Source organism: Bos indicus x Bos taurus, chromosome 5, assembly GCF_003369695.1.
Source record: "Bos indicus x Bos taurus breed Angus x Brahman F1 hybrid chromosome 5, Bos_hybrid_MaternalHap_v2.0, whole genome shotgun sequence".
NCBI classification, from domain to species: domain Eukaryota; kingdom Metazoa; phylum Chordata; class Mammalia; order Artiodactyla; family Bovidae; genus Bos; species Bos indicus x Bos taurus.
The window spans coordinates 46,305,620-46,328,367 of NC_040080.1; the positions used below are offsets into that span (position 1 = coordinate 46,305,620).

At 43.1% G+C, this 22,748-nt stretch overlaps 1 protein-coding gene across 26 annotated transcripts in view; it reads left to right on the top strand.

Moving 5' to 3' along the window:
* Positions 1–19,077, top strand: part of RBFOX2 (RNA binding fox-1 homolog 2) — a 293,235-nt gene extending 274,158 nt beyond the window's left edge. For 12 of the 26 annotated variants that reach the window (XM_027541823.1, XM_027541824.1, XM_027541809.1 and 9 more), the window contains 5 exons: positions 1,782–1,821; positions 6,940–6,971; positions 11,322–11,410; positions 11,856–11,928; positions 13,480–19,077. In XM_027541823.1, the coding sequence (XP_027397624.1) occupies positions 1,782–1,821; positions 6,940–6,971; positions 11,322–11,410; positions 11,856–11,928; positions 13,480–13,534 (289 nt within the window). In that variant the 3' untranslated portion in view covers positions 13,535–19,077. Of the gene's footprint in view, positions 1–1,781; positions 1,822–4,749; positions 4,793–6,939; positions 6,972–11,321; positions 11,411–11,855; positions 11,929–13,479 lie in introns of those variants that run through there. The other 14 variants (XM_027541814.1, XM_027541817.1, XM_027541833.1 and 11 more) reach the window with 6 other exon arrangements.
* The last annotated feature ends 3,671 nt before the right edge of the window (positions 19,078–22,748 follow it).

Below are 22,748 nucleotides of genomic sequence, written 5' to 3' on the forward strand. Positions count from 1 at the left end.
AAACTTACTCATGTTTTTAATGCCACCACTCTTCTCTATAGAAGAAATATTTTCGAACTTTGCCTATTTCCCCATACTAAAATAGTTGAAGGTTAATTAGTCACCACTTGGCATCAATGCTTTGGCATTTTATCAGCCTTCTCATTATAAACAAGTCTCTTTTTTACTAAAATGCAGTTGAGAGGCAGATTATTTTCTAACCTCAGATTTTAGCTGCAGTTGGAGACTGAAAATGGACAGAATTTATCTAAATGGCCTCAGAGGTGAATTTGATTTGCCTCTTGTGTACTAATACAAAGGCACAGAATAATTGGGGCATCACAAAGTGTGATCGTACTATCCTATAAATACAGCAGAACCTCACTGGAAGTTGAGTTCAGAAACTTTATAGCTACCTGTAAAAAATAAATTATTTTCATATTCATACTAAAACTATGACTTGATAACCTCACTTGCTAGCTTGTTTATTATAGCAGAGAAGGTAGTAGTGAAAATTTCCAGCTTGTTTAGTTGAATAAATGATAAACAGATCTTTTAATTTTAAATAACCAAATCTTGATTTAGTGAAAAGACTCTTATCTTTTTTTCTCTACTGCTATTCTGTCTTTTGGTCCCAAAATAAAGTTTTGGGGAAATTATACGCACAAAATAGCTCAAAAGGCTTGAAGTCTATATCTTGATTATAATAGTTTAGTGTCACTTAGGATTAAAAACAGAATGGTGTATTTTTTTTTTGTTCAATACAAATTTATTTTCTAAACAGGAAAATAGATCTTTTTATTCCTAATCAAGCTACCTTCTCGATTTTATTCATTTAAATAAAACAGGTCATGCCCAGAACCTCAGGTATCAACTGTATTTTTCAGAATTCCATGAATATTCTTATGGTCAAAAAAGAACCCTTAAAGTCTTCCAGTTACTCCTCCCACTCTGGATTATATTGTTACTATCTGGGATCCCCACTGCACCTTTCAATTCTTGGACCTTGGACCAATCACCTTAACCTTTAGCTCATTATCTCTGCTTGTGAAAGCAATGCATTGTGGGTATTTTTGGTTGTGTTTTTTTTTTAATTACATTTCTCTGTTTACTTTGGTCAGAATTGATTGACTTGTTTTTCTGAGGTGTTGCATTGGTTCTTAAAATGCTGAATAATAATACTTTGCATGCTTGTGTGATCAGCCAAATCTTATCGCATGTCTAATGTGCAGGGTAAAAAGCAGGTGATGTATGGATATCAGAAAAGAATTTCTACGTTTCTCTGAAACTGATAACAAAATACTAAACATAATGTTGAAGCATACTTTGCATACAGGTCCTGCCCTAGTGGGATTCTTTGGGGGTTTTTTGTTTTTGTTTTTTCTTTTTTTCATATTTAACCCCTCTCTGCACAAACCCTGCCCCCACCCCCACATACACACACCCCTTTTGAAAAGAAAAACGTCCTCTTAGGACAAGCTCATTTTTTTTAATACTCTCAATATGAAAGGTTGGTGTTTCCAATCCAGCAGGTTCTCCATAGCTATACTTGGCCCTCTGGGGATGCTCTTTATTGCTCTCATCCCACTCTAGTTACTAGATTGGCAGGCGTTTTCTTCTAGGGTTGCAGCCCTCCCCTGCCTTGCCTGTCTCAGAGCCGCCCCAACCTCTCCAGCCCAGGGTCCGTATTCATACATCACCTGCCCGTGTAGAGCGCATGTGCATGCTGCCGTCCTCAATAACCGGAATGTGTTTCTGTTCTTTTGTTTTTTTGTTTTTGTTTTTGTGTGGATTTTCTGCAGTGTGGTTTACCAGGACGGATTTTACGGTGCTGACCTCTATGTAAGTACACACACCGGGGCCTTCTCGTCCCCATCCCCTGACAAGCCAGCCTTTTTTTTTCTGTTTCTTTGGTTTGGTTTTTTTTTTTTTTTAATATAGTTTATTTAATTTTTATTTTATTTTTCCTTGTGGATATATATATATTTATATATTTAAGAATGCAAGCATGCTTCTCTGCCACTGCGCTTGCCCCTGGGTGCAAAAACTAAGCCTTTGGGTTTCCTGGTCATTGCTAGAATCAGTCTACTGGACATATTCTTTTCCCTTCCCTATGCCCACAGATATTCTGTGTTTCACGAATATACTTGAGAGATGATCAGCAGGTTTAAAGTCTTTTCTTCCTGTCGTCTCATGTGCATACATAAATAACAGGACCAGCGTAGCCTGAAACCAGCTCTTTCCCTTTTCTGCTTTTCTTTTCATTTCACATCCCTCTTTAGATCATTAGGGCTTTGATTTCTGTAGATGGCAAGAAGCTTCCTGAAATGTGTGTTTTCCTGTTTCACATGCTTTGAGAGAGCACTGTCTTGTGAGAGTGAGGTGTGAGGAATTGATGCCAGTGGAGAGTGGGTAGGAATGAGAGGAAACCAAATACTCAGTGCAGAAGGCTTTTCTGTATCAGAAGGTCCATAGCCAGTGGGGCCCTTTCTTTAAGAGCCATCTAGAAGGAGACAGATGGCATCGTTAGCAACCTACACTCTTCTACAAACGTTTGACTCATACAAGATTTGTTGATTTGACCAGCCATGGTAACACCTTTATTACTCTCCAGTATTTAAACTGTCTAGCTATAGCTTGAGTCTTATGACTGGTGGTCACATGTTATTTAAAATATGGACAAAATGATCTAACCTGACAAAAGAGTCAAGTTTTTGAGTTTTGCAAGTCTTTTATTAGGACCTCTCTCCAAAAATCTCTTTCTGAATGCATGCTTAGTCTAACTACCCACATTGTTAAGAAATCATTTCCTGAGAAATACTTGTTAGCATGAAATGATTCTTTGGGCACAGTGTAGAATTGTCTGGAAATGATTTCTCTACCCTAATTTCTCCAAAGTCAATAAGGATACCTTTTTAATGAACTGTTTGAACAGTCTGCCAGAGATTCCCAGCAATCTTAAAACATTAATGCCCTTTCAGAATGCATGTGGAGTATGCATTCTGTATTGCTGGAAGTAGACAGGAGAGAGCAGTTCTCTGAGATAAAGTGGGGGGGTGTACACACCTGGCCCGTTTAGAGCAGACCTTCAGAGTAGACTTGAACACATGCTTGAAGGAACCTTAGCCATGATTTGGTCCAGCCTCCTCACTTTGTGGATATGTTTCTTAGATTGTGACACCCACATTACCGAAATTGTTTGTTTATCCAAGCATAAAACCCAAATAATCAATATTTCATTACCTCTCATAGTAATTTAGTTAAAATCCACATCTTTCCTCTAATGGTCTTCAAGAAGTAAATGAAAGATCTCTTTTTCTTATGCTCACGGTGAAACTTGAGGATTAGGAAACTATTAATATATCCTACTTTTACACCAGAGTGTACTTTTCTAAATACATGTATATACATAAGCTCTTATAAGCATGTACATCCTCCCATATACATTAGTCTCCATAGTCTCATGAAGCTCACCTTTATGTTATTTAAGTTTTCTTGAAATCTGGTCTATTCGAGTACACTTCCTCTTGGATTGGAGTTTGTTTTTTCTCTAATATCTTATTTGGGGATTTCTTAAGTGTAATGTACTTCTAGCTTATTAAGATTTGCCTCCTTCCACCTTGTTAAGTCGTCCAACCGAGTATTTGTTAACAGTTCTCTCACTTCCTTAGTTTACAATATGTGACTTTATTAAGAGAGAAATGATTTTTCTGCACTTAAGAAAATACTCTTGTTTTTTTTTTTTAATCTATGAATTGAACAACCTTATCAAGCTGAACAGAAGTAATTCAGCAACCTTGCCAAAACATTTTTTTGATCTGTGGCCCCTAGTTGATGAAAAGACTGAATACTAATGATATTTTTATTTCTTAGTTATCTTAAGCCAGTTAGTTACTTAGAGGAAAGAAGAAAAAGTTGGTTACTAGTGCTGAAATGATACCCAAACCCACAAATGGAAAACCGGAAAACATGAGGTGGGAACTGTTGAGTGAGGCTTAGAGTTAACTTTGAGTACAGCTTTTACAACTGCACATTCCCCACCCCATGTGTGAGGTGGCAAAGGAGGCTTCTTTAAAAAAACACACAAAGAGCAACAATAAAAACCCCTATCATTTTATGTTGAATTTGTTTCTGCTTCTCTCTGTACATTTTCCCTTCTGTGAAAATCTATTAATGTATGTTTAGTTCTTATCTCAGAAAGGAAGATCAGAGATAGAGAGGTTGGTTTATCTAGTCTAAAAAGTGCCCTGAACCTGAACTTGAGGAGACAACATGAGGGAAAAAGAGTTTAAATTGCTGGCTTTTATTTAAGCTACATTAATTTAGGCTATTAACTGTGAAGGTATTTTTTGTAGGTTTTTTTGGTTTTGTTTTGTTTGTAATCTCTCCCTGTCCTCTTCTTAGGCCATAACCCCTGCTGGCCACTTTCTTCCTCCCCGTGTCTTTCATGGCACATTCCTCTCTGGAGAACTGATCTAGCAATCGTGCCCATGACTTGTAAAGAGACTCCCCACGCTAAGATTTGGGAGTGTCACAGGTAGATTATGTGTCTGCCTGCCCCCTCTTTTTCTGATCAGTAGGAAAGACACCGTTCACCCTAATTCACTTTTTTAATGGGATAACAACTGCTCCTAATTCTCACCCTGTGAAAAGCATGCTTGCATCCAAAGGAAAGAAAAGGCTGGTGGGCCCCTTCGCGGGCTTTTTTGTATGATTGTTTTCCTTCCACAGCTGTGTTTTTTGAACTGCTCTTCCTGTGTTCTGTTATAGAATAGTCTTACAGGAACCAATCATTAGCGCTAAAATACCTCAGGTAGGAGTGCCAGTGTGACCTGCCAATCAATCAGATTGTGGATTGCAGTGAAAAAATTGAATTATACTAACCATTCCAGCTCCACGTTAGAGATGGGAACAGAGGCTTTTTTGGACAATCAAGACTTGTGAGCGTGTGATCTAAGGCCTGCTACCTCAGCAGTGCACCCAGTCAAGCTCCTTACATGAGGGCACCTCCTCCAAAATTCCGTGCTCCCGCCCCATTGCCACACGTCCGCCCCAGGTGTGTTACACGCACTGTGCCATCACTGCCACCTCTTTCAGTTTGTCAATCACATTTATCCATGGTGTGAAACTGGTCTTTTATATTTTGAAGAGCTTAGCCATTTGGGATATCTTCTTACTTCTGTGAAAGAAATGAGAAAAGAGAGAAAGTAGAATCCGTCTAGACAGGATTTCTGAATCCCAAATTGGCCCCTGTTGTGAAGTCATTGTAGTAGTTGGGCTGTGCTGCTATGTAAGTTTGAAGTTGTCCTAAAAATCTAGGTATACTAGAACTCTAAAATGGAAGCATATGTTTCCCAAGCCCTCTCTCCTTTTCAGTTTAAAACCAGATTAGTGAGGGCAGTGGATTACAATGCCCTGTTCGATTTGCTGGTAGCTAGGTGCTCAGCAAAAGGGGAAGCAGCAGGTAACTTGTCACAATTCAGTTAGTCTATTGATGTGGCCACCCAGCAAGCTTCTGGAGGTGAAACGATTATAGAGAAGCAGAAGAAAAGTGTTTGAAAGGCTTAGTCAGTTGAAGATCATCTTTTATCTATCATAAAAGTAGTAAGTGGAAGATACCAAATCGGTCATAAAGATTCCTTTCCTTAACCCCAAGTTTAATAATAATAGAAATTTAAAATATTTTCCTTAAAAATTTTTCATTACTCTTCCAAGTAGATAAGGTCTCCCAGTCAAAAGCAGTAACGATATTATCATTATTACAAGTTTTGTATTCACATCTGTATTACTCACGTTTAATCCAGTGTGCCATATTGCCACCAAAGAATCTTTGTTCTCCTAAAGAGCCCCTCCTCATACAAGTTCAGTCCAGAGCCGTGGATCTCAGCGGAGGAAGTGAGGGAAAGGAAGGAGTTAGAATCATGTAAAGACAGTGATCCCCAGAGGCACAGCCTTAAGCCCAAGCCAGTTGGACTAGATCTCTGCTCTGCTATAGTAATTCAAAGCATCACACTTGCCATTCTCCCCACCTGCCTGCCCACCTCCATCCCCACTCCCTTTGCTTTTTTACATCCCTTTATGTATGTAAATCCATACACCACATGCAGGGAACAAGCTTTCATTCGTCTGCTGGTCTTGAAATATACATTCTTCTCCTTAGTGTCACATAATGTCATTGTCTTCCAGGTAGAAAGAAGGTGTCTTGACATCACATGCTCACCAAAGTCCTGTTTTAATGTAAATCCTAAAACAAAAATGTAGTAATATACTTAATGGCCAGGTTAAAATCAAGACAAGGGAAGGTTAAATGGAGACAGAGAAAGGCCATGTGTAAGAGGAGAGGTTCTGTAGAACCCTTCCACTCTGTTCTAATTAAAACACAGCTCAGGCCTGTGCAGAGGAGTCACGTGGTCGGCGTGGCAGCACTCTAAAGTTCACTAGACAACAAAATTGGTTCAGAGCGGAGTCCCTAGGTGACACTGAGCAGTGGAAAAGTGAGAGTTTAACAACAACAACAAAAGGATCTTAAAGGTAACAGCATTTTCATTTGAAAAAACTAGAAGTTGAAGGCAGGGATGTGTTACAGAAATGTGAAAAGATAGGATGCTTAAACACAGGAAATATTTTAGAACACTGGATCAGTAGGTCTGGGTGTTGACAGAGGGCAGGCATACAAGTGAGCACTGCGGGTCAGAAGTGAATCAGGAAGATTGACTAGGGAAGTGGTATAGCATTGGGCTGCCCCAGTTGGGAGCATTAGGAGTCATTCAGAATGAATTACAAAGGAATGAGAAAGTAATTGTTTGTAAGGGGCGTGTGGAATATTTGGACCAGGCTTAGCCATGCCAGATTTATCCAGCTGTCAGTTTCCAAAAAGCTGTCTGTGTCTGCCCTCCGACATTAGGGTGTGCTGTGGCCATGCTAATCCCCATTTTTTGTTTTATTTCAAATCACACACAGATAGAATCTGCAAACTGCTTCAGATCAAACAGGTCTGATTGTGTGTAAATACATATGTCCTTTTTAATTTTTATTATTAATGGTTGCTTCAGTTTTGCATTGGTGCATGGTTCAAAGCAATACACATCAGCTATCTCATGACTTCATATCTCCAAATGAATTATTTCTCCTCTTTTTTTGTTTGTTTGTTTGTGCAGTCAGCTGAAGAAATGTTAACATCTCACTCTAAATCTCTCAGTGGAGTCTCTGTTCCCTTCTCTGATATAACAGATGGGTTACTGCTTGTTATAATTATTAACATCGTGGTGTGGGCCAGGGCTCGGGCGGGCCAGATTGGCTCTTTCTCTGGGCTGGGAGGGCCAGTCGTTAGGGTCTGGAATGTTAACTCGAGTGGTGACTGACTGTTTCCGTAATACCAGGTCGTTGTGGCTGCACGCTCTAGTAATTGAGGCTGTGTACTTCACCGAGCTTGTGGTAGAGCCTAGGGCGAACCGCTGTCCCAAGAGAATGCTGGGATAGATAGAGTTAGCCAATCCGAGTCTGAACGTGGTGATTTTGCTGGTCGTTCTAGCTCCAGATGTTGGCATGCTTAGTTTTTAATGTGATTAATAAATGTGGCGCCATACCCCTTCCCCACGCCTGAACCCTGTCTCTCCTACCCCTTCCCCCACCCTTGTTCTTTTTGAAAAACCTAAGAAACAGCAATGAAGCCCTTGGTGTTTCAAACTGCACTTTGTTCTCATGTTCCATAAACAACTTCAGATTTGCTCATAGAAGTGAAAGTTGAGAAAATGGTTTCTCCGCCTGGATGCTTTATGCCTTCCAGCATCCAAACTGGAAATAAATATACCTGAATGTTCACTGGCTTATATTATGGTGAGACACATTGTTGAATAACCAATTGAAAGCACCATCAGAAATACTTTGGACTAAGAATACATCTAAGAGGAGTAAATCCGTGACATGTAATTTAGCTTGTATAATGTGGGGGTAGTCATGGATGAAATTAACAAGTTAATTAGGATATTACTTCCTGTCCTAAAAGTAGATCCCTCCTCCTAAAAAAGCCTGTCTATAGCACCATTATCCTAAAGTAGTTAGAAGAGGAGACATGTGGAAATATTATCTGCTTTTTAAAAAAAAAAAAACAAATTGATGTAGCTTCTTAAAATTCTCTTGACATTCTTCTTGAGCCTTTTGTTACCAATAAAATACTTGCATCTCTGTCCTGCTCCTGATTTTGAATGGCAAAAGGCCCTCATCAAGCTCAGGCTCCGGAGTCAGAGTTCACTTTGAGCAAAAGGAAAGGACTGGAGGTAGATTATCTGCATTCCCTTCTGGTTTGGAAGGAGCCTTCTTTCCCACAGCCTGATCCATTTAAAATTGACTTGATCAACAGTAACATTACCGCTTTGGGGGAGAATGGGTGCATGTATATATGTATGGCTGAATCCCTTCGCTGTTCACCTGAAACTGTCACAAATTGCTAATTGGCTATACCCCGATACAAAATAAAAAGTTCAAAAAAAATAAAACAATAGCATTGCCCCCAAGCCACTGAGGTTCCCCTGGTTTCTTGCAGGCTGAGGAAACCAAGAGGAAATGTCTATCAGTAACCTCATTCAGAACCTCTTTTCTTCCAGAATTAGTGCACTGCCGCTCAAATTTAATGATTGAATACAATCCCCAGTATATCTGACATACCAGGACTTACTGAGAATCTAGTTAGTATTTTTATGGGAACGTATACCTCTGCGCCATGGCATAGAACTTAAGTTTTTAGTTGTTTTACCCAGGTAGTGTACATTGGGCTTTAATTGCTTTTATTACCTTGACTTTTTCCATTTTTAGAGATTATTTTGGATTTTGAAGATCTGCTGAAGGGACAGACTTCCTGATGTCTTGTATGCCACATCACCCTCACTTACAAAGAGGTTTTCCTGAACATGGCCCTGCTTTAGACTTCACACAAGCAAACTTTAATTTTAAATACGTGGAACCATTTATAATGATACAGGAAAAGTGAACCTTCAAGATTCATACAAAGCTTAAAATCTCAACTACAATGATTAACATCTTGTTTTGTTTAACAGTTGGTTTTACTGTTTCATTTCTTCTTTAGAAGTTTTTTTTAAAAAGTGAAGGAAGGAGATACTTTAGTTTATAAATAATGTAGATACTTAGGCGTGTATGTATGACAGGGTGTATGTTGCAGCTTGGATATACGGCTCTACCCAAATCAGTCTGCCCTGCCTGTCCTGGTAGACCTGGCTAGAACTCAGAGGAAGCTTGTGGATCACATCTAGCCCCTGAGGGTTCTCCTGCCATGGCCCCATCCCATTACCAGTGTTGGTAATATTAATGAGAATTTTCTTATTTATATGAATATCTATGGAAAGATCTATAATTGAAACAATGTTCAAATCATTCACTTAAACAAGGAAGGAATAATACAAAACCACTGAAAACTAATCAGGGATTTTTTTTTTTTTTCAATGTACATTTGCAGCTACTTCTGATGAATTTGAGGAGCATAAATTTAAAGAGCAGGAGTATACTTTACCCCGCAGTACAGTGTCTTCAGTTAGAGAAAGGATAAATTACGTAAGAAAGAAGCAAAAAGCTATAAGAAGAAATTACAGGTATTTCCAGAAGAAGATTTGGACAGAAATAAAAGTAGCAAGCTAGAAGCTACCTAGTAAGGTGGTTAAGAAGACCAGAGGTCCCATTAGAAAATGCTTGTTTTCAATCCTAAGAAACGATATAGAAAAATTCAAATTTTTTTTTGTAGACTTAGCAAAAATTGAACATTTGAAGAGATCGAAAGTAGAAAGCACAGGGCAGAAAGCTTCAGATGTCCATGAGAAACGGACATACTAATCTACGGAAATGAAACGGGCTGTGGTTCACTGCTGAGAAGCCCTCCGAGTGGACATAGTTATATTTTGCTATATCTGATGGAGCTAAGACAATAATATAAGTATACAACTGAATTAGGTTTAGGGAAAATAGATGAATTCTAAAAAGGTAAAGAAAAAGAAGGAAAATAGGGCTCGCCACTTTTTCCAGTAGCCTGTCTCATGTGCCATTTGTTGTGATTATCTTTGAAATACTTTGTGAAGAAATACACGTGCTTCCCCCTGGCAGTAAAAACCTTTTGAGTATTCGATTCATATAAACGGAGGTAAAATAGCAGGACAGGGAAATTGGAAGCTCTTTGGGACTAAGAGGATATTTGAACCCATGGAAGAAAAGCTCCAGAGCCTGTTGTGAGCTTGGGACATAAGGATCCCCAAAGCTTTTAGGAAAGAAAAGCAAATGTGGTTAAATGCTTGGGGGAGGTGGGAAGGGCTTCCTAATCTATTTGAACCTAGCCCAAGGAGCCCCCAGCCCTTTGTAATCTGATGTGCCTGAGTCTGAAATATAGACTGAAGTTAGCATACTTTTTCTGTAGGGGGCCAAGTGGTAAAGCCTTTCGTCTGCATTGGCCATGCGGTCTGTGTTACAGCTAGTTTCAGAAACAGGTGGCAGACCACACTGGCCCACGTATGGAGGTTTGCCAACCCCTGGTCTGCACTGGTTCTTCCTTCTGAATGTCATTTGGTTGTCCTAGCCTCTTGGCAAACACACGAGGCCACGTGGAGCAGAGCGCTTGTATGGGCCCTTTCTCTATAAACTGCTGTCTTTTAGCAGTAGATCAGGTTGAGTATACGTCAGAGAATCTGAAGATAGCACATATAAACTTACATGTTTTAATTCTAAAGGTTCCATTTCCTGTCAGATAAAGTTCTCCCAACTTGCTGTAAATATTTTCCTTGCTGAAAGTTCCAACAAAGATAGATCCAAAATCATATATCTTCATTTAGGGGCAAGAGGGATAAATTAGGAGCTTGGGATTAAAACATACACACTATTATATATAAAAATAGATAACCAGCAAGGTCCTAGTGTATAGCACAGAGAACTCTACTTAATATCTTGTAATAACCTATAATAGGAATCCTAAAAAGAATAGATACTTAGATATATAACTGAATTATGTTATACCTGAAACTAACACCACATTGTACATCAACTATATTTTAATTTTAAAATATTTTTAATCATATTTTCACTTCTTAAATTTGAGAACAGGTACCCCAGTGTAGTTTACTTATGTTACTACTACAAATTGCAAAACAAATCCCGGTCTTGGGCGGAGCTTAATTTTGCACTGAGGAGCAACATGCAGACTGATGCAGTTTGAAACACTCTCTCCCCACGTGTGTGTCTGTGTCCATGTCTGTCTCTGCGTCCCGTCTGTCTGCGTGTGGGCGGGTGTGTGTTCACCTGTACCCCGGGGGGAGAGGTGTCTGTAAAGTGAGTTCTCTTCTCTCCTGTAGGGTGGGTACGCAGCCTACAGATATGCACAGCCCGCCACTGCGACCGCAGCCACCGCCGCTGCCGCCGCTGCAGCCGCTTACAGCGACGGGTAGGTGCTGAGGGAGGGAGAGCCCCGCTGCCTTGCGCCACCCCCTTCCCTGCCCGCACCCTTTCCAGAAGGGCACTTGGGCCACAGGGCTGCTGCTGAGCTGAGTTTTCTGCAGGCCTTCTCCCCAGACCCTGCCCCACCAGAAACCCACCAGCTCAGACCCTTCCCTCCCTCTTGTTCTTAGGCCCTTCTGGCTCTGACCCCGGTTTCCCGCTCCCTCATCACCAACGCCCTTCTTTTCCGTTTTATAGACCTACTTCAGAGATTTTCAGTTCCTGCCTTTAGGAGCAGACAGAGATTTTTTTTCCATTCTGCTAGTTTCCTAATAGCATTCCAAGACCAGGTTCCTCACAAATCCTTAGACAGTCAAACACACTTTTAAGTTTTTGTGGTTTTTGTTTGATTACTGTCTTTTCTTTATCCCTGATTGGATTTCTTTTTGCAGTTATGGCAGGGTGTACACCGCCGACCCCTACCATGCCCTTGCCCCTGCCGCTAGTTACGGAGTTGGCGCTGTGGTAAGTAGATGTGCCATTTTTTATTCTTTAAACATTTTACTTCTGACTTTTACCTACAGATTATAGAAGATCTAGGGAGGTAATAAATTCAGCCCTGTTTCCATTGCCAAAGTATTAAATCCAGTAGGACTACCTGTAAATTTCACGTGGCTCCTTTGTGTGCTCATGTGAGCTCCCTGCCTGGGTAAAGACAGCAGAAACGAGACTGCTGTTTTATGTTGCCTCAGATGTTAGATGCATGCCTGAGCAGGGTTTTACTAATAGGTGTTAGCTAAGACTTGGGGACATAGGACTCTAGTTTTCAGAAAACTTTACCTGTTTCAAATGCAGATGCCAAAAGATGTCCCTATTCTTAAGCCTTCAAGTAGATAGTAATAGAAATCACCAAGCAGTTGCCTTCCAAAGATATTTTATTAGTAACATTTGTGGCAAAATACAATATTTTCTTAGAAGTATACAAAGCATCCATAGAGCTCATCTAGAATAATCCCCCAGGACACCTCCAGGTCCAGTGACCAGGACTTACTGGGTTCAGCAGTGGCCGGTCCACAGAGATGCCACCTCGTACCAGAGCTTTTCTTGCCATCTTCAGTGCCACCAGGCAAGGGCCTGGGAACACAGGGGACCATGTCTGAGAGGGACACAGATGATGGGTCCCAGTTAAGACTTAAAGGATGTTCGAGAGCCTGCCATTTTCCACACTGAATCTACTGATGAGGATCTGTAGGAGGAAGTAATAGGGACTGGGTAGGGGAGGGGGAGGTGTCAGAATTGAGGTAGGAACATAAAATATAAAGAAAGGGATGGGAATCCCTAAGGTTTTATTTAGTGTCCAAATATTATAAATCCTATACCAAAAGAATGACCCAAGGAGTGATACAGTCCTAAGGAACTTTTGATTGAAAAAGATAAATCATTTGATAATGATCAAAGGAATAAAGTCCAGCTAAAACCCCAGCTATATATACATATACATATATATAGATAGATAGATAGATAAAAATCGGTACGTCAAGAAACAACCTGGTTGTTTTTATAAATGACTGAGGCAGTAGGCTTTATCCACCTCAGGTTTAAATCCAGCACCATCTCAAGCATGGGATGTGACAGTGATACTGATCAGAAGTACCGTGCTCCCCATTGTCAGGTAATGGGAGGAAGGTAAAGTCAGCAATCTGGTTTAGGCCACAATTATGGTGAAATAATCAAGGTAAATAGACACGTGCTTTTCAAAATCCACCTGTTTACAGACCTGGTTTTAAACTGCACAGAGTTTCTCTTCTGTGCTAATTCGTGTAAATAATGAAATGAATTGTTATGATCCCCTCCCCTTGAGAATATCAGGTCGGCAATAAATATTTGGGTCCCAATTGGAGCATTTTAGAGACAGAAGTTGGTTTCCTAACCTCATGCACTAGACACTATCTAACCAGTTGCTTTGAAGCTTCTAAGGAGGCTGTTTTTCCAAATCCCTTCTCAGGACATATGTTTTCTTTCATAATGCTTCTCTCATCAACCTTTGAATAATTTTTGTGTCTTTAATTACTGCAGGCGAGTTTATACCGAGGTGGCTACAGCCGATTTGCCCCCTACTGAAGTGACGTGAGACCCCTGCAAGTGGGACAGCCCCCCAGTTCATGAGGCCTGGCTATTGCAATATTTACTAGTAGAGGAACTCTATAGCAAGATGAAGAGGAAAAACAAACAAACAAACAAAAAAAAAACACAAAAAAAGAGAGAATACTTTTTTATACCTCACTATGTTCTTTGAATATGTATTTTTCCTTTAAATTTCTGCCTTTAATTCTTTTGTTCCAAAGATTGTGCATTTTTTTCTTTTTTTTTTTTTCTTTTTTTTTTTAACTGTGGTAAAAAAAAAAAAATGCATTTCCATGTCTGTATGTCCGTGCTTAGCTTATTCTATCAGTCACGGAAGAGGCAGTTAATGAGGAAGGAGAGACATTAGGAGCTGATAAATGCATCTGATCAGAAATCAGCAGACAGGATTACCAAAGTGAATCTGGTGCTGACTGGCTGGGGGACAAGCAGAAGTAGAAGAGACCTCTCTGCAACAGGATATCCTTCTAGTCTTCTGAGTTTCTGGTCTTTGGCAGGTCATTCTGATTGGCTGTGGCTGGAATCCACATGCTAATAGATGATAGGAATGTGTGCTTGCAAAGCAGGAGAATCACAAAGACACTTTCCTCTCCTCTTCCCTCCTGTCTTCTCCATTCTTTTTATAATCATCTTAACATGCACAGCCTGAGATAGTTGGCATGGTTTTTGGAATTATAGTATTAATATTTCCAAACATGCGCTCAGACTGTGGATAATAAACACCTCATTAGGCATCCGGTCTCCAAATGAACTCTGGAGTCTGAGAAAGATCATTCTTTTCTTTGCTGTAAACCCTAGCGTTCCTGCTGGGCTTCTTCCCTTTCTTTGAACCACCGCTTAGCTCATCTCTCCGTTTTCTAACACCCTGCTCCCATGTCCTCAAGATTCAAGAATTTAGGACCCAGGGATAGAAGAATAAATAGCCAGTGGCCAAATTTCCCCAGAGGTCTGGGCATGGCTTGCAGGCTAGAAGTCCAAATTGTCAAGTGCCACTGAAGAGGATGAGGGCAAGAAAAAGGATGTTAGATGATGTCTGACAAGGTGCCCTGATATTCCCAGTCTTTCTCTTGCATCAGAAAGTCAGCACAGAGTGTAAAACATGTAACATAGGCTCTGTTGGCAAAAGATAAAGCACCGAGCCCTAGATCAACTGTCCCTGGAGGTTTGGTGAGCAGGGCGTATAAGGGCAGGCAAAGGCACTTTGTACGAGCTCCAAAGCCATAGGACTTTTCATCTTCCAGAGCCTGTACGAGTCACTTCTCTGTCCACAGTCTGGAGCCGTTACGGCCATTTCACCCAGCTTCTCATTATCCTCCAAAGACAGCCAGCTGAGCAGCTGGACCACTTGGTATTCGTGAACACTACAGGACATGAAACCGAAGCCCCTGAGGCTGCTCCCCTCCCTCCTGTACAGGAAGGAGGGTCTGAAATGGCCAGGACCTCACATGTTGCCAGAAAGAGCCACTCATGTGGCCACACAGTGAGTCCCTGCTACACTACCCGGCTTCAATTTTCTGTCTGTTATCAGGGCAGGGGGGCTGTGCTTCTCTTCTAGCTATTAGCTGTTAAAGGCAAGGGTCCTGCAGTATTTCCAAAATGAAGGCATTAGCAAATGGAAAAGCACGGTCCATTTGGCTCCCTGGTCTATTCACATTGGTACTAGGGTGACCTTTCACCCGTGGGATAGCTGCTAAAGGGAGCAATTCAGAGACATGGAGCTTCTGGTTTGTTATGGGTTTGTTTTGGTTTGTTGTTTTTTTGTTGTTGTTGTTTTAATTTTTTTTTTTTACTCCTGCCTCCACACATGTTCTTTCCTGATCCTGATTCTTGTCCCTGAATTAAAATAACTGACGTATGACAGCATCAAGCATTCTTTGTAAGCAGAGGGATCTGTCTTTGGGTGGGGTGGGGTGGGGGGGGCTGACCTGTCATGTATAATACATATCTTCTCCCCCTTCAGAATCCTTTCTCTCCTAATAACTGGGAGAGAGGCTTCCCTGAAACTGAAACCAGGGGAGACATCAAGGAAGCTAGAGGCCTCGATGCAATCTTACTCATTCTGGGGAGGAATGCACGATTAGAGTACGCCAGACTGCCCAGTCCATTGGCCATTTTCTAAGGGTTCTCCTCCCCAAGCCAAAGTTTGGTTTGTTGCTGTTAAGACAATTTTTCTTGTGTGTATATAAGTATTTCAGTTCGGGGTGGGGGAATGGGATGTGGGGCTTTCACAGTCCAAGGGACTGGGGGCAGAGAGGATTTTTCTTTCTTTCGCTTTTGTTTTGAGGGAGAGCTTTTACTGACTAAAGAATCTGAGAGAAATGTTGTGTCCTGTTCATACAGGGGCCATTCTAACAAATGGTGAGCCACTGCTTCAGTGGAGACAAGGCCAAATTCTAAATAGTTGTATCCATGGCAGAAGAGAACAGGGCAGTGAGTTTAAGGATTTTCTTTTCTTTTTTCCAGAAAGAGGGAATAGTGATGGGAAAGGCAGGGAAGGCAGCTTCTACAGCCCTTTTTAAAAGAGGCAGAGGCCTGAGCTTTCGTACATTTCAGTTCAGCTGGCTCTGGCTGAGGATGCGGTAGGCAAGCTCTGTGTTTTCCAGTGGGCCTCTGCTGTACTTCCAGGGATGGTGTTAACACTGCTTCCTTCAGCTCCCTTTACTAAGAAAGACTAAATCGTTATTAAAGGGCCTTTGGTTTTCAGTGTCAGCGCTGACTGGGGCTCTTGAAGCACCTCAGTTTACTGGCATCAACCTGCCCCATCAGCTTCTGAACTTCGAGACTCCACACAGGCAGCTTCGTCAGAGGCAGGTTCCTCAAACCATCAGTGCTTGTTTCTTCCTGACTTTCGTTCCCAGTGGACTCAGAAACAAAGTCAGAAGAGAGTTGGCATCTCGTGAGTTTGTTAGAGGATGCTGGTGGATAAGTCTAGAAAACTTACCCATGCTGAGTCACGTGAATGACTTCAACTGTAGGTCACCATGTAGACTTCTCTACCACACTTCTTACTCTTAGAAGCCGGGCTCCTTCCAGGAATCCTCTAGTAAACACCTTTAGCTGAATATCCGTCTTTCAGCCCAGAGAGCTGTCCTCAGAGCTTCTCCAGAACCCATTATATTACGTAATTCAGCTCCCACTGACCCTGATCAGCTGTTGCGATTTGTCATTTTTAAGGCTCTCAGGTTTTACAAAACCTACCGGCACCATCCTCCTCCAGCAGCCATGGGTGGAATTGAGCCAATATTATCTTTCCTTGAAAAAGAAGGGAACTGGGGCTCAGCTCTTAGTTTCAGGGGAGCTAGTGGGCTCTATTCAGTAGAAATCAATGATAGCAGCTTTTCCTGCAAGTGACTCCTCAGGGGCTGAACTGCTCTTGGTTTAGGTTCTACTTCCTAGAGTTCTGGCAGAGAAGTTTGAGTCATCGCCACCTTCTAACTAGTCACATAGCTTCCAGATAGGAGGGAGGTGTGAACCCGGGGCAGGAGCACCCTCCAGGTCTATCTGTGAAGGGCTGGGCAGCTCCCTTCGCTCTGGCAGGAGGATGAGCCCAGCGAGGACAGGGCAGAGCCGTAGGGAGGGGAAGGGGGAGCCCCGGGGACCACCCCCTTCCACCAAGCCCGCCGCTTCTCTGCTGCTTGCAACCCCCTATAGCACAGTACCATGTGCAAAATCACAGACTTGTTTCCCCCAGGAGATAGGAGGAAAGGGACTTTGGTGGGTGGGGAAGGGATAGTGGTGTTTTAAAAGCATAAGTTACTGTTTGCACTGTTTTAAGATAGGAAAAAAAAATATATAGTGGGCAAGGTGAACATCCAGCGTAAGCTTGTGTGTTTTTCTTTTGTCATGCTCTTGAAAATGTTTGACCGTTTGTAGTATCCACCGGTGAAGCCTGATGCTCTGTTGCATAAAACACTATTTTTTTGGAAATGTTACTGTCTGAAAGCCTCTTCCCTCCCTTTCCCTTCTCCTGTGTTCTTCCTTCATCCTCGCCTGACTGATCAACCAGGCAGTAGCCATCAGGAGCTGCAGCGAGGAGCAGGGCCCTTTCCAAGTAGACTCTGGGTGTCCTCAGCCGGGGGGTGCCCTCTGGTCCAGCGGCTGCCGTCGAGTCCCTGGCCCCCATCTTTAAGGCTTCCAGACCAGGCCACAGCAAATTCTCCAATTCCCAACTCCAGTGCCCTAGGAAGGAGGAGCCGAGGGGGCCAGGGGAGCACTCGCACAGAGCCCGTGGGCCCGCGGCCACAGCAGCTGAGTTCTCCACGTTACCAGAACTGTAGCCAGTTACAGCTTACTCAGGAAAACGGTCGATCCTTCAGCCATGGTAGTGCTGGTTGGCAGGGCTTGGTAACGGAGAGAACGGCTCATCGGCCACCACTCAGACCTGGCCTTGAAGGGGACCGCCAGCTGGAGGGGCCCCGCCTGGCAGTGACTCACACACCAGCCGGTGTGGTGAGGGCTTAGCTCACACCCGCCAGCAAAAAGGGAACAGCAATTCTCTTTTCTCCCCGCAACCCCGCACCCCCACTCCCCACTCCTGTTACCAATGCCAGATTCCCAGGGGGTACATACGTTTTTGAATTTTTTAAAAAATGTCTTTTGGTTTGGTTTTTCTGGGGACCGATGAGTGCTTTAAGCAGCATCAATACCCCGCCAGGCCCCCAGCTTCTTCATTTTTTTTTTTGTATTTTTCTGTTCACAGTATTTTGTGTGTGTGTGTGCAAAGTTTTGGCAGCTCATTTTGGCTGTATTATATATCGAGTGATGAATTGATCCTTTTTTTTTTCCCCCTACGGGATATTAATTGTTTTCTCCTTGTGTTATAATCCTGCTTGTGAACAGCTGGAGCAAACCTGGGGCTGACACACTAAGCTAGGGCTGCAGAGTGCTGAGAGAGCCGGGCGGGTTGGCTTGTCCCCGACAGGCTGACCCACCTGAGTCTCTGAGCTTTTCAGTCCAAATCTCTGCAAGGCTAAAATCGCCAGCAAACCTCCCCTCTTCTCCCCGCTCCCCGTGGCAGGGACGGAAACATCCCTACTTGCAGTTTCTCAGGCCCCCTCCCGATGCCATGGCAAAACAGGTACCTGCAGGGCACGGGGGCCTCCCATGGGATGCTTGCATAATCCACCGCCTGGCCTTTTCTCCCTCCCCTCCCTGCCCCCCGGAATCACTTCCTAGGACACCCGAGCTGCTTGCCCAGGGTCCTGTTTCCCTGCCAACTCCAGAGAAGCACCCAGGGCTTTGTGACAGTCTCTAATCCCTCCCCTCTCGTTAAGAATCATATTGTATAGTAGCTTTTAGACCATACAGTATTCATTGGGTTACTCCTATTATTATCAAGTAGCTGGAATTGTGAAGGTCGGAGTAGTTAGATCTTTAGCTTTGATTCCTTATTTTTTTTTGTATTACTATCCATGTGTATAAATTATTGATCATGTTGCTGGCTTTTATAAACTCTAAGCAAAGGAAGAGCACTGCCTCTGCCTTTGCAAATGGTAATGAAGCACTGTTTTTAAATAAAAGAGAGAAACACCATTCTCCTGCCTGCGTGTGTTGATCCTCAGCAATCCTGCTGTTGCCTCCCCCTGAGGCTCCAAAGATAGAGGTTGGATCCGAATTCTAAGATGGAAAAAGGCAAGCAGCAAATGCAGTGCTCCCTGAATGACAGGCCTGCTCTCCAGCCCCTTGCTGTCTTCCTGTCTCTCCCTCTGAAATTTCCCCCTTCCCTTCTTGCTCCTCCATCCTCTCCAAGTGTCCCTGCTGCCACCCTCGCCTGCTTTGGAAACTGCCACCTCTCCCCTGGCTCCCTGGCTGCCATGCAAGCTCCCGAGCCTTTTCCTTCTTCCCTGGGCTTCCACAACCACCCTTCCTTAGAATTCGATTCAGAAACCTGAGAGACTCGACCTCGTGGTTTTCAGCCAAGGCAACCATTATCAGCGTGGCCTCCCAAGAAGACATGCTCATGCTCATCCCACTGTGACCTCCAACACTATTGAGGGTGAGCCTGTTCAGCTGATGGAGGAAGCTGAGTTAAGACCAGCAGACCCTGAGTTGGTCCTCTGTTTTTGGAAAAGCATTTTTGATATATTATCTATTTCCAATTTGTAAAACTAATTCACACCATAGGAATCACATCAAAGGAAAAAAGGAACCAAATAACCTCTAAATAACCATAGCTTCCCTGCTTCCCTTCAGTGGTAAAGAATCGGCCTGTAATGCAGGAGATGCAGATTCGATCCCTGGGTCAGGAAGATCCCCTGGAGAAGGAAATGGCAGCCCACTCCAGTATTCTTGCCTGGGAAATCCCATGGATAGAGGAGCCTGGCGGACTGTAGTCCACGGGGTCACAAGAGTCTGACACAACTTAGCAACTAAACAGCCACCACCATAGCTGCAGTGTGACCTTGCTCAGCTTCCTTGCGAGGTTTTGTTTTCTCTTCTGTACTCCCAGGTTTGAAAGATGTGTTTCCCCTGGTTAGGTTCTAAGTGAGAAAGTGCATATACAACGTTCACCCTGCTTTGTCCACCATACTTGCTAAAATAAACATTTTCCATGTGAATCCAGTTAATGGCTCTCGTGAACATCCTCTTGATCACTACACTGTGGTCTCTCCAGTGGACGAATGGTTTGTATTTAACAAGTCTTGACTCCTAGTGTTGGAACGTTTCAACTGTGTCCAATTTTTCATGGTTCTAAATTCCACTGAGATAAAGGGATAACTGTCTCTCAGTAACGGCTTCTCTCAAATTGCTGACTTTTCCTCTCAGGGTACCAGGAAAGTAGATCAGATCTCAGCAGTGCTGCGGGCTGTGATGAGAGATGGGGCGGGGGCAGGGCAAGGAAGGGTGTAGACCAGTCGCAGAGCATAGTTGATTTTAAAGGATTTTTTTTTTCATTTTAGTCATAAATACACTGTGGTTTTATGCAATTTGGAAAATGTGTTCTGAATGTGTCCCAATGTCAGTTGAATTTCACATGAATATTTAGGTCTTCTTGGTCTCCAGCCCCACTTGTACACACCGAAAATCTGGCCTCTGACAAACTTTCCTTCCATCCCAGGTGTTCCTGGTGTCCCCAGGGGCGATCAGGAACCATGGCAGATCTGCCTGTATTCCACTGCTGGGAGCGTCTTTGCGGGCATAGTCAGACTGGCATTCTGCCAATGGCATACAAGGTTTTCATGGGACAGGGTAACTAGGACATAGAGGAGAAGGCAGTAGTGTGTTCAATTCTGTAGCGTCGCTGCCGTCTCCCTGAAGGTTCACGTGCTTGCCCAGAGATTACAGGGCTGGGTGAGGTAATGCTCTCCCTTCATGGACCCTGTCCTTGTCTGCCCACTTCACAGCTGGATCTGGTTTGATGCCCAGCACAGAGGTACTTAATTAACACGTCTGCATCAAATAACGTAATGAACGGCCCCGCTGGCTGGAAATGCATGTAGGTAATGGGCAGAGAGTGCTCAGTGAGGTGACTGGCAAAGGCCCAGGCCCAGGAGTCCATGTGGTGAAAACAATGGCAAGGCACCAGCTTCTCACCCTCAGGTACTCCCTCCCCTCCCCCCAGAGCCCGCCCATCCCAGGAGAAGATGCCCCTTGAGGGGCTCCCACAGCACCCCATCCCCCTTGGCGTCCCCTTGTTCCTACCACTTACCTCTCCTGTTAAAAGCTTACCTGGGGTGTGTACCCCTACCGAGCCTCCAGTGCCAGTAGAACAGAGACTATTTTCTCCCATAATGTCTTCAGTGCCCTGTGGGACCTGCCCTAAGCTTGTGCTCCGTGACAGGCAAGGGAAGAGACCAGCAAGACCCTTCAGAAGATGAATCCTGTGTCTCATGATTTACTCCCCAAATCTGCCCCCTGGTTATTAAGAAGCTAGAACATGTATCCACAGAGTAGAAGTATATTATGCCGTAGAGTCAGAAAAAAAGGACCACATGCCTTAATGCAGCAGTTCCCAAACAACAGAATTACTTGCAGACCTTTGAAAACCTCCCACGCCAAGTCATGTCGCAGATTAATGAAATCCCTATCACTGGAAGTAAGACCCACCCACTCGTCAGTATTTCTTAAAGCCTTGCCAGGTGATTCCAACATTTGGGAACATGTCCTTAAATCCTTGGCTCCTCTCACAGTTCAGTTCAGTTAGTCGCTCAGTTGTGTCTAACTCTTTGCTACCCTGTGGACTGCACCACACAAAGCTTCCCTGTCCATCACCAACTCCCAGAGCTTACCAAAACTGATGTCCATCATGTTGGTGATGCCATCCAACCATCTCATCCTCTGTCATCCCCTTCTGCCTTCAATCTTTCCTAACATCAGGGTCTTTTCCAATGAGTCAGTTCTTTGCATCAGGTGGCCAAAGTATTGGAGTTTCAACTTCAGCAACAGTCCTTCCAATGAATGTTCAGGACTGATTTCCTTTAGGATTGACTGGTTGGATATCCTTGCAGTCCAAGGGACTCTCAAGAGTCTTCTCCAACACCACACTTCAAAACCATCAATTTCTTAGCACACAGCTTTCTTTATAGTCCAACTCTCACATCCATTCATGACTACTGGAAAAACCATAGCTTTGCCTAGACGGACCTGTGTTGGCAAAGTAATGTCTTTGCTTTTTTAGCATGCCGTCTAGGTTGCTCATAGCTTTTCTTCCAAGGAGCAAGCATCTTTTAATTTCATGGCTGTAGTCACCATCTGCAGTGATTTTGGAGCCCAAGAAAATAAAGTCTGTCACTGTTTCCATTGTTTCCCCATCTATTTGCCATGCAGTGATGGGACCAGATGTCATGATCTTGGTTTTTTGAATGTTTTTAAGCCAACATTTTCACTCTCTTTCACTTTTATCAAGAGGCTCTTTAGTTCTTCTTCACTTTCTGCCCTGAGGGTGGTGTCATCTGCATATCTGAGGTTATTGATATTTCTCCTGGCTGGCAATCTTGATTCCAGCTGGTGCTTCATCCAGCCCAGCGTTTCATATGATGTACTCTGCATATAAGTTAAATAAAGCAGGGTGGCAATATATAGCCTTGACGTACTCCTTTCCCGATTTGGAACCAGTCTATTGTTCCATGTCCAGTCACAGGCCTCATTTAATTAAAATCTGTTGAATGAACAAATGAATGAGGAAAGAGGGAAGGGGGAGGGGCAAAAAACAGGGAGGGGATTAAGGAGAACAAACAATAATTTATTTTATGTATAAAATAAAT